This window comes from Pleurodeles waltl, chromosome 6 (assembly GCF_031143425.1).
Source record: "Pleurodeles waltl isolate 20211129_DDA chromosome 6, aPleWal1.hap1.20221129, whole genome shotgun sequence".
Classification (NCBI taxonomy): Eukaryota; Metazoa; Chordata; class Amphibia; order Caudata; family Salamandridae; genus Pleurodeles; species Pleurodeles waltl.
Genome location: NC_090445.1, coordinates 1,446,636,566 through 1,446,648,680, shown reverse-complemented (window position 1 = coordinate 1,446,648,680; position 12,115 = coordinate 1,446,636,566). Strand labels below are relative to the sequence as shown.

The following is a 12,115-nucleotide window of genomic DNA, read 5'->3' as shown; positions in this document are numbered from 1 at the left end:
TTAGACGCGTCTAGCGCCAAAGTCAATGGAGTTTGCGTCATTTTTTAGCGTGGACACCTACTTTGCGTTAATGATATGCAAGGTAGGCGTTCCCGTCTAAAAAATTGACTCCGAGGCATGTGCGCCGTATTTACACTCCCGGGCAAAATTTACGCCCGGGAGTGGGCGGGTCAAAAAAAATTACGTACGCCTGCTTTTGCGCCGTTTTTTAGCGCCTGGTCAGGGCAGGCGTTAAGGGACCTGTGGGCTTGGAAGGAGCCCAGAGGTGCCCTCCCATGCCCCCAGGGACCCCCCCTGTCACCCTTGCCCACCCCAGGAGGACGCCTAAGGATGGAGGGACCCATCCCAGGGACATTAAGGTAAGTTCAGGTAAGTGTGGTTTTTTTTTTTTTTTGTGGCATAGGGGGGCCTGATTTGTGCCCTCCTACATGCCACTATGCCCAATGACCATGCCCAGGGGACAGAAGTCCCCTGGGCATGGCCATTGGGCAAGGGGGAATGACTCCTGTCTTTGCTAAGACAGGAGTCATTTCTATGGGGGTTGGGAGTCGAAAAAAATGGCGCAAATCGGGTTGAGGCGAAAAATTTGCCTCAGCCTGACTTGCCCCATTTTTTGACGCCCAAGCTCCATATCCCCCTACGCCGGCGCTGCCTGGTGTACGTCGTTTTTTTTCACGCACACCAGGCAGCGCCGGCGGCTAACGCCGGCTAACGTCATTGAATAAATACGGCGCCCGCATGGTGCTTCAGAATGGCGTTAGCCGGCGCTAATTTTTTTGACGCAAAACTGCTTTAGCGCAGTTTTGCGTCAAAAAGTATAAATATGGCCCTAAGTCTTATTAAGTGACCTGTGGGTGTGCGCTTTTGGTGATTAAGCATTAATACCAAAGGGATTTGCTCATGCGTCTTAAAAATGTAAATGGTGTTGTGAATATGGCAAAATGATTTACAAATATAGACTGAAAAGGTAAAGTTGTCGAGCTATTGGCAGTAAAGCTCATGGCAGGACGGGTAATGGTGTCAGAGGTAATGGTCAGAAAGGTCACAAATCTGTGATTATGGAGCCTTCACTCACACAAGAAACCGGTGTGTCAGTACCATGTGAAGAGTGGCACATGGCCGCCAAAGATCACCCGCCACAAAACGCAAGCTAGGCCCACTGCCCAGTCGTTTATTGTGAATCACATACAATTGGAATAAGCTACATGATGCTCAGTGCAAATACGGTCTGGGCCGCTAGTCCTCAAGAGGGGATATATCAACAGGAAAAAGAGGCTTTATCCTCGACAACATCAGCCTTCACACACTTCATCTATCATGTCCTTCCGTAGGCTAGTTCTTGACCTTTTATCAAGTTCCTCCTCCACTGTCAGTCCGTGTTCATTACAATGCCACTGTGCTGTTCGGGAGAACCAGCACCGGTAGCATCCTGGTTCAGCTCCATTTGGAACACAGGAACAAAAATCACTCAGATTAAAGAATTACCGTCAGAAAAGGTTATTTTGATAACATTTTCAAATTCCTTGGGCAGAAAATAATGGGGAAATGAGAGGACGTTTCTTTGGAACAGTTAATAAAAAAAAAAAGGAGATTTTCAAAGGGCACCATATAGAGATAATGTAAACAAAAACAACGCTGTACAAATCGATCCTGTCAGTCTTGTCGGGTTCTTTAAATAAAAATAATTTGAATATAAACGAAGAACCGATGTAAAATAATGTCTGAGGCTTTACAGTTTTCAATGAATTATAAAAAAAATTAGATCAAATGGCTTGTTATCCTACTATCTAGTAGCAGCAGTGACCTGCCAGGGCACTGGTCTCAGGTGACGTTTTCGGATCCAGCCGTGGAACTGCTAAGGTGCATAGAATGCTGGGTCTACTGAAGTCATCCTAACTTCAAAAGACATTGGAGAAATGTATTTTATAATTGGAATGGATTTTTTCCATGTGTAAATTGAATTTCGTCTTAGACTCTGGGGGCTGTTCACTCTCCCTAGAGGATTTTAAGTGAGGTCAGCATGGAAATAGTGCCTCATATTCAACCCTTGATGCACAGAGTCATAAAGGAATGCTTGGACCAGCCACTCTCAACTCGGCACTTGTCTTGCCCAGACTTGTCCTTTTACCAAAGACTTTGGGTTCAGACATCCTCTTCCTTCGATCCGAGTGACAGGTTTCCCAGTGTGGAGAAAAATTGCTCCATCTCTCGCTGGAGCAGCTGATTACGTCCTTCAGCGTCCTCTCGCGCACGCTCAGAATTCCGCAGCTTGATCTCCAGCATTGCGTATTTTCTCCGTCCTTGGTCCATGTCATCCTCCAGGTGGTTGACTTTGGCTCGCAGCTCTGCACTAGTCTTTTCAAGCCTTGAAGAAGGAAAGATAATAGGTTTTATTATTGAGTATACAACACAAGGCTCCAGGATTTAGTGAGATGTACTAAGCCAAGGATTACCACCAAATGACCCAAGTACAAGGCTAATCAAAGCAAACAGGGACATCTGACTATCCATCCTTTTCACCATCAGACACACATACAATTGTTAAATAGGATAACCTCTTGCTAATGTAGACAGCAAACAGAGCAGTTCATAAAGGGAGATTTTGATCTTCTTCTACCATGACACTGCCCTTCCATCCCAGGATCATAAGGGGCTGTCTACATTATCAACAATAAACAGTTAACAGGGCCAGCAGTGGCTGAGTTGAATTGGCCATGAGTATGGGTGTCTCGACCATTCAAGTCACATGACAGAACATCCACAAACACTAAATACGACATCATGACGACTTTGTGCTTAAACCTAGGCAGGAAAACTGCTGTCCACTGTTGTTCTTGTTAACAAAGAAGAACTTCACAACCCCTTGAGAGACTGAACCTCAGTTATCTCTGAAAGGAATTGATCTTTCTCAGAGCCCTGAGAAACCATCACATATATTCAAGAAAGAGAAACAGTAGATTTAGTATCCTTGCCTTCACCTCCCTAAAAATGTTGTTGTTCGTGTAAACTGGCACTAGGCATTATTACAGGTTTCAGAACCTCAAGCCAAGTAGGAGATGAACGTATGCCTGTTGGGAGGGGATGAAAATGCAGAGAATGGCCATTTGGGGGTGCGTGTCATGTTAGGTGGTCGGGAAACTGTTAGGTGTATCAACTGCTAAGAGATAATTTGCTTACATTAGATTTGTTTGCCACATAATGACATATTAACAGAAAAACATAACACACTGATAGTACTGTTTCTGATTTGGACTTGAAAATGTGCGGTCAATAATGATATCGAAAATACAATATGAGTGAGAAAATTAGATTTGGGTACTCAGCAAAACAAATTCCATTTTGTACCAGCAAATTATCTAGAAAAAACATAGACAATCCTGCGGCAGACTAATCAGCAGCCCATTTGCTGCATTTGAAGGAAGGTAATTAGTGACTTTGGGATTCTAAGCTGTGATTGAACTAATCACAGCATTGATTACAGAAGACTGAAATTGATGTATTTACATTCCAACAAACATTAAGCTCTGAAGGTGACTTAACCATACTTTTCAGAGTATTTTCTGAAATGGCCATGTAAGAGGGATGGTAAAACCCTCTAGTATGTGGGAAAGAAAACTCGTCCAATGATTGTTTCTGTACTAATATGTTGCTGACTGTTTTGTCTCCCACGGCCACCTGTCTTCTCTTACAAACTGATGAAATTGAAACATTTTGAAAGTGAGATGAGAAGAAGATGATGATGCGTCTGACAGGGACTCTTTTACTTTCATTTTACCAAGACTGGACATTTCACCTAGAGCCACTTGTCTAAAGAACATGCATTGGCAACCCCAGTAGCTCTCGTCTATGTGAGAGCTATTGGCCTTGCCAAAGTATTTTAGCTATGTTCTAAAGTAGCATGGATAAAAGGTGTGAAAATGAAAAAGTTCCATGTAAGTTATTAAAAAAAAAAAGCAATACGAGGCAAAAGGTAAAAAAAAAAAAAAAAAAAACGCTATGGCATGGCCAGTGCTGTCCTCATCATAATGCCTTTTTTCCTATGGCTATAACACTGACAATAGAGGTATGGAGGTATGGAGGGTAGGAGGGAAGAAGCAACACAGACAATGTGATGGCGAGGGAGATAAGAGGCAACATAGACAAGGGGAGGGTCGGGTGGTAGGGAAGAAGCAACACGGACAAGGGGGATAGTTGGGGTGGGATGGAAGAAGCAACTCGAACATGGGGTGTGGGAGGGAAGAAGCAACATCATGGGAGGAAGAAAATAAGCAACAAGAGAGGTGGAAGAGAAAAAAAGAAAATAGTATCTCAATCATAGCGTCAGCAGTGGAAGGACCCTAATTAGGATGAAGCTATCAGTACTTGGCCTACGCTCCTGATGAAAGAAGAGGAAGTGACGCAGTCACACAATGCTGAATTAGGAGGTAACAAATGAGGGACAATGAAGTCCACAAATGGTAAGAAGTGGGCTGGCTCCAAACCCTTGTAGAAAACAATGTCTCTCACAAGCAAGAGCACAAGCGCTGCTGCAAGCTAGGACTACAAATAAAATGCGGAATAATTGCTGTATGTGAGTAACCAACTTCTGCAAAATTGCAGAAATGCCCTCCATACGTTCCCTAAAGTCATTTGTTTACAAACAAAACCTTTATATCAAAGATGGATCCACCTGTATATTCCAGGTAGTGTCATGTGTACAAACATGGATAAAGAATGGCAACATTTTACCAGCAACAAAAGGGATTCCTGCCTTTTGTACATTTTAAAGCAGCATTGCAGAAACTAAAGCCTCTGACCTCAGTAACTTCAGTTCTACTGTAGCATTCAGAGTAGGACTGTCCTGTGTTTACCTCCCACATCTTTCCAATTGGCTGCAGGTCTGGTTTCAGAGCACGATTGGCTGCCATTACCCATCCACTGGTTTCCAGTACAGCCCAGGGAGCATTTTGTAGAAAATTGATAGAAGGCGCGTATGTAGAAACTCAGAACATTTTACTTTATTAATTATATATTTATTCCTAAACACACTACTTGAGAGAGCTTGTATTACAACAAAAATCCTGCCCTAACCACATGCAATGAGGACATTTAAAGTCATGTCAGAGTTACACCCTATACATGCACCTGGCCTGTGGCTACTTTTGCCTATATGGACTTTGAACTCTGAGGTAACTTTTAATATCCAGATTAGATACAGTTGGGGTTCTTTTATATTAAGTATAGCCACATATTAAAGCTAACACAACCCTAGAAAGCAGAGAAGAGAAACATTTTGCCAAGGAGAATACATAACCCATTAAGTATGTTCACCTGAATGTGTTTTAAAAATCGATCCATTGATTTATGTATGTCTCTCATGATTTGTTTTTAACCCTGGTGTTGACAATACTAACTTCTGTAGACATAATTACTTTTTATATGCAATTTAAATAATAATGCATCATCTTACTGCTGTTTTTGGGGGTTCTATAATTTTCTTTTGTTTTTGATACAGCCCTTCTTCCATCAAAGACCTTAGCGTGCACACAGGAAAAGCAAACACACATCAGAATTGTACCCAAACATTAAACATTACTTACACTTTTACTTTATTCTTTGAAATTCAATGCTTTCTCTCAGATCTGAGAAAATATTTTTCTCAGTGTCTCTTCGATTTACTCCCCGTAGTGCTTAATTTCAGCTTCTGGTTGCAGGTGGGGCCAACTGGCATTGATTTTTGGGGACTGGGACTTATTTTTAATCATCAAACATTGATCCAGAACAAGAAAGAAAAAAGCAGAAAAGGGAGTAAGGAGGAGCAAGAAGACAGAAAAATATGACAAAGGGAGAAAACAAGGATGGAAAAAGAACCTTCAAGAGTGAAATAAAGGTAAGACAGGCCTAAAAAAATAATTAAAACTTTACTAGACCTGCAGGTCGCGTAGCTTGAATAATCTACTTGACCTAACTCTAATGGACTTGACCCGGAAGCGGGTCTCATATTGTGTGATCCTAAGCAAATATTGTATTTTACAGTCGCCTTTTTCTTCATTCTCACATATGAGTGCACCTTCAAATATGTGAGTTCAGTATTTCTTCTGTAAAAAAATCCTCTTTTGTTTGATTAAATACACTAAACGTTTGCTCCATGTATAATAAATCTAGCCACATATAGGATACATCTGATCCATGCATGACTTGCTACTTAGTTTACTAATAGTTTTGCCATCATGGCAGGAGTTTTTCTCAGTTTATGTTTAGACACTCACTTTTAATAAGAATATTACTAAAGTATGATGTGGTAGTTCACTGTCATTTACAGACAGTAAATTTCCAAGAAATGTCCAAAAACATTCCCACTAACCTGTAGCTTTACTGATAAAACTATACAGTGTATTAACAATAATCTGTGAAAATTGGGTTTCAGAAAACATATTTATCATTTGCACCTCACCAAGTAAAGTGTTCTGACTTTTTTCATCCCATTAAAATAGTTTCTTCATCACACAGAAGTACACAAAATGGCCTTTAACAGCTACTGAAATATATTTTGAAATGTTTGTAAAGTTGACTTAGTTATATAAGTGTTGTGTGTTAGGAAAAACCTGATACTGAGAGCCTTTCATTTCACACAGGTCAGAAAGTTCACCTTAAAAAAAAATACTTGAACTCTGCAGTCACAAGGAAAATAATTGCATTGCAAGAAGGCAAATTGACTTTTGACCTCTGTCTCTGAACAGAGTGCAAATATGACAAGGATAAGATTTAAAGGCATCCTAATTGCTAATTCAGTTTCTGATTGAACAGAACACCTGTTATTTGCCCACTGGCCAGAAGGGGTGAGTAGCTTCTAAAAATAGCTCCACCTCATAAAATAGGACTCACCATAGTTAGTGGTTCAGTAGATTTTTTGAGCCCTGTAAAGAGTGTGTATGGTGGTGGATCAAAGCGCCATGAGGTAAAATCAAGGCTAGGCAGCCCTGATATTCAGCATTAGACCTTTGAAAAAGAGGGCCATGTGCTTCTGAGTGTGGGCTACCAGAGCATAATAAGAGGCTGTAACTATCCTCTATTGATTTCTCTCTCCCATAAAAGTCATTTGGATTCCCTAAAAACACTTACAATTGTTGATTGACTCAAACGTAAAGAGATCAGAAAATGGATTAGCTTGGTCTGTGGGAGGAACCAAAGTGGGTAAAGGTCTTTAAAGAAATAGATTTGCCCCTTTTACGACCAAACCTTGTGGAGGCTAGGGTGTACTCACTTGGATCACCTTCATGGACATTGTCCTGATCTAAGATTGCTCCATGTCCATATAAGTAGTGAGATTTAATATTTAAGAGAAATACCACCCATAGGCTACACTTGCAGGATGTGCCCTGTGTCTGGAGTTGTGCACCATGATTTAGAATCCAAACATTTCTACTGTGAGCCAGTCAAGTTAATCAGAAATTAATAAAACGTCCCACCGCTAACAACTTGCTTGAAACCCTATTCAGATGCACAATTATTTTTTTTGTAAGGCACACAACTGAGCCAGCCATCCCACCAACACCCCATCACAACCCTGTGTAACCTTGTTGGCGGCAAATTTATCACCTCTTCTGGCAAAATAATCATTCTGTGCATGTAGAAAAAACATTGGCCCTTTGTGGTGTTCCCTTATTTTTGTTTTTCTTTGGTTCATTTTTTCAATTATAGTGGGAGATTCAGTCTAATATTAAAAGTATGAATGTAAATTACTAAGGCAATTATCCTAGTCTCCTGCTGATCAGGGAAATGGTCCACATTGACTCTGGACTGAATTTCTGCCTGGTTGAGAGGTTCTACTTGAATTCACTACATCTACTAGGAAGCTACCTGCAGTGGCAATGGGTTATTGCACAGGGGTCTACATGCCAATCATGTTACCCCACTCATTGATTAAAATGGGAATTACTAAATACATTTACCCCAACAAAGAGTAACTTTTGTTTCACTGAATAGGAGGGCCCTTTGCCTTTGCCAGTCTAGCATTGTGGGGCAACAAGGGGACCTTTGTCTGCTAACATTGGACAGTGTAGCTTTCAGGGTAAGAGACTGCACAAAGCTCCTTAAGAAATAAGATTGTCTAACCTATTGTCTTGGGCGGCAAGTACCTGACAGAAACTCAGGAGAACAAAATGCTTTCATAAAAGCTCTCTTGAGGAGCTTGTGTACAGATTTTAGAATCCAAGTACCACAAGGGCTTCTTCATTATAATGCAAATCTAAAAAAATTTAATTAAAAAATATATTTCAACGAGTCAAAATGGGGCATTTAGGCTCCTGGGAACATTCTGTGCCTAACGTTTAAGATCATATTGAAATGTGTTTAGAGTGGGGCAACCATAAGGGCTAGCTGGAGTTGAAGTACTACATGCTCTTCGTATTTCCAGGCATCCTTGTCCTGTATGTTCCTCTGTGACTTTGCAACCAAGTCAAAACTAGAAGTTTTACAGCATAGGCATCTGCTGCATCTCTCTGCTCTAGTTTTTGCATTCCACAACTTAAGCACTGTTTTTACAATTATTCAACCATCACCTAGGGCAGAGGAAGCATTATGCCCAAGACTCTGTGCTTTCCTAGGCTCCATTCTTCAGCAAACATTAATTTAGAGATTTTTAATTGTCAGTAAAATTGACATCCTCCATAATAATGAGGCAGGTTGAATAGCTAGGCCAAAAAATGGTGCCAGATGCCACATGTTCTCTTTCCCTGGAGTACATTAATTTTAAAAAGTTAGAAACGTATAGGCTCCTATGGCACATTACAAATACAGAAAAAGCATCCACATGGCTCCACCTTAAGATTTGACGCAGAGCACCCAAAAACATCCAATAAGTATGGCCAAACTGCAGATGCACATTAAGAGACATTGTGAAACTGCCAGTGGCTAAAGCCCAGTGAATCTTGTTGCCCACTTGTGCTCCACCAGGTTGTCTCTCTTAAATAAGACCTGCTAATATTTTTTTCACACATTTGAAGTCCAGATTGGTCTTAAGACATAAACCTAGTAGCATTGCACCTGATGAAATTATAACAGATCTCCACTGAGACGTTAGACTATGATCTTACCATTAGGGTCTAATATATGTTAACAGGCCCTGCAGACAGGTTGGGCAGTGATGAGCCACAGAACTTGTCAGGTGTGTTGATGGAACGTTTATGCATCTGTTTAAATGTAAATACTCAATTCCCCACATTATAAAATAGAACTGAGCAATAATATGTTTTATCGGTGAATGTAATGAACACTAAGGGGGTCATTATGAGTTTGGCGGACAGAAAAGGCCTTCCGTCAGACTTGTGCGGTCAGGTTACTGCCAGTGCAGCCCCATTAAAAGTTTCCCGCTGGGTCAGCGGGCGGAAACAGAGTTTCTGCCTACTGGCCCAGTGGGAAATGGCCTACAACCTTGACGCCGGCTCATAACAGAGCCGGCGGCAATGCTGTACTGGGTAGGGTGCACCAACACCTGTCGCGATTTTCACTGTCTGCAAACTAAATACGTATTAAAAAAGACAAAACGTAAATACCATCCATTAAAAGGCAAGATGGTTCCTTGCTTCTTACTAGAGATGATATCAAAGGAATTTTTATCTGTTTACACCTTAAATCATAAGCCTACAGTCCTTCAAGATGATGTCATTAATACATTCCTAAGAGACTGCCAGTTACCTCAAATATCTGATGCAGATAGACTCACTTTAGAAAACCCTATTGATATTCATGAAATTAACACAGCAATCAAATCACTAAACTCCAACAAGTCACCCAGTCCAAATGGCGTACCAGCTGAATTCTACAAATGCTTTAAATTCCATCTCTCTCCTATTCTACTTTAGCTATTCATGGATTTTCAAAATACTTCCATAAGGGGTGGATCTTTTATTGAAGCCACCATCATTGGCGTTCCAAAACAAAATAAATCGTTCAGTATCCCTCATTAACCACGATTGCAAAATATACATCAAAATCTTAGCTAATAGACTAACACCTCTACGTACATCAATTATCTAGCCAGACCAAACAGAACTTATGAAAAGTAGGTTAGCAGCATATAACACTTATCTGTTGTGCCATGTTTTTCCTTCCGTAATGACCTCAAATATTAGATGCCGAGAAAGCATTTTATAAGGTAAATTGGCAATTTTTCATGAAAACACTAGAAACCTTACATTTTGGACCCACATTCTTGAAAAAGGTTAAAACATTATACTAAGCCCCATCTGCATCAATTTATTTCAATGGAACCCTGTCTATTCCATTAAATTTATACAGAGGTACTCACCAAGGATGCCACTGTCCCCTATTTAATTTCTCATTGCCATTGAATCTCTTCTATGCTGTTTCTGTATTGCTCTAAAACAAAACTATGTTAAATGTTTCTGCTTATGATCTTTTGTTATTTGTAAGTGATCCTGATTCTTTCCTACTTATTATTTTTGATATTCTTGATGTTATTCAACAGTATGCAAATATCCCTGCCTATTCTTTAAATATCAATAAAACACATTTTTTTCCATTAAATAGTTTATGCAATTTTACAATGACATCTTGTGGTCATTATTTACAACAAAATATTTGGGTATTACTTCTGCTAACTATATTAAAGGCACAATCGAAACCACTTGCTCTAAAATCTTAACTACCACAAAAGATAAATTAAATAAATGGTCAATCCTTCATTTTTATTGAAGGGAGACGTTTTGAAGCACTTAAAATGATCATCATCCCACAAATTCTTTACAATTTATGTATGTTACCATTGTTTCTCCCTTCTATTTTCTTTACCAAGCTATTTTAATGAATACCTAAGTTTGTTTGGAACAATAAACCAGTTCATCTTAGTCTTAAAAATTCACAAATTACCAAAAGAGAGGAAGACATTGGTTTACCTGATTTTAAGAAATACCATATATGTTTTTTCTTGTTGCACAAAACTCATTACGGTTTCAGATTGAATTGATCCTTCTAATTCCCCCGCATGGCTTTCACTAGAAAAAAACAAAAAACTTACTGCAGTTATTTCCTCTATCTGCCTTTCTAGCAATGGCCAACAGCAAATTTGGTAAAATGTTCTCTATTTTTGTAGCCTCTAAACATGCCCTCCTATCATTTGAAGGAAAATTCATTTTTTCTATTAAATCAGCTAAAAAGTTATTCTTTGGTTTAACCCTAAACTCAAACTTAATAAATATATATTTCTTCCTGGAGCTCATGGATTAATGCTGGTATTTTTATATTAGTGATATACTGATATTTGTCAAGGATATAGGTGTTATTTATTTGGTGAACTAAGTACCAAGTACCACCTTCCTCACTTTGACTTTCCTAAATATGAATTACTCAGTAATACCATCCTTAATACTTATTCTGTTTTGCCACTTTCTGCTAAAATATCTAATGTGGAGATTTATTTCTGCCTATTTAGCCGAACAGGACACATAGCATCTAAAAGGTATAAAAAACTTGCTGCTCATGCTTCCCCTTTTATGGTTCTAGATCAAAAATGGTCTTCAAATCTAAATATTCAATCATATACAAACTAATATCAAATCAAATCTTTAACATTTATAAAGCGCGCTACTCACCCGTGCGGGTCTCAAGGCGCTAGGGGAAAGGGGGGGGGTTACTGCTGCTCGAAAAGCCAGGTTTTTAGGAGTCTCCGGAATGCGGAGTGGTCATGGGTGGTCCTGAGGCTGGTGGGGAGGGAGTTCCAGGTCTTGGCTGCCAGGAAGGAGAAAGACCTCCCACCCGCTGTGGAGCGGCAGATGCGAGGGACGGCAGTGAGCGCGAGGCCAGAGGAACGGAGGAGGCGGGTGGGGACGTAGAAGCTGAGGCATCGGTTGAGGTATTCCGGTCCCTTGTTGTGGAGGGCTTTGTGTGCGTGGGTGAGAAGTCGAAAGGTGATCCTTTTGCTGACTGGAAGCCAATGCAGGTGTCTCAGGTGTGCGGAGATGTGGCTGTTGCGGGGTACGTCGAGGATGAGGCGGGCCGAGGCGTTTTGAATGCGTTGCAGGCGATTTTGGAGTTTGGTGGTGGTCCCAGTGTAGAGGGTGTTGCCGTAATCCAGGCGGCTCGTGACGAGGGCGTGGGTCACGGTTTTTCTAGTGTC

The 12,115-nt window shown here is 40.4% G+C and overlaps 1 protein-coding gene across 3 annotated transcripts in view; it reads right to left on the bottom strand.

Moving 5' to 3' along the window:
• Positions 1 to 1,151: 1,151 nt before the first annotated feature.
• Positions 1,152 to 12,115, bottom strand: part of ARHGAP22 (Rho GTPase activating protein 22) — a 466,096-nt gene continuing 455,132 nt past the window's right edge. For all 3 annotated transcript variants that reach the window (XM_069240887.1, XM_069240888.1, XM_069240889.1), the window contains one exon: positions 1,152 to 2,365. In XM_069240887.1, the coding sequence (XP_069096988.1) occupies positions 2,143 to 2,365 (223 nt within the window). In that variant the 3' untranslated portion in view covers positions 1,152 to 2,142. The remainder of the gene's footprint in view (positions 2,366 to 12,115) is intronic.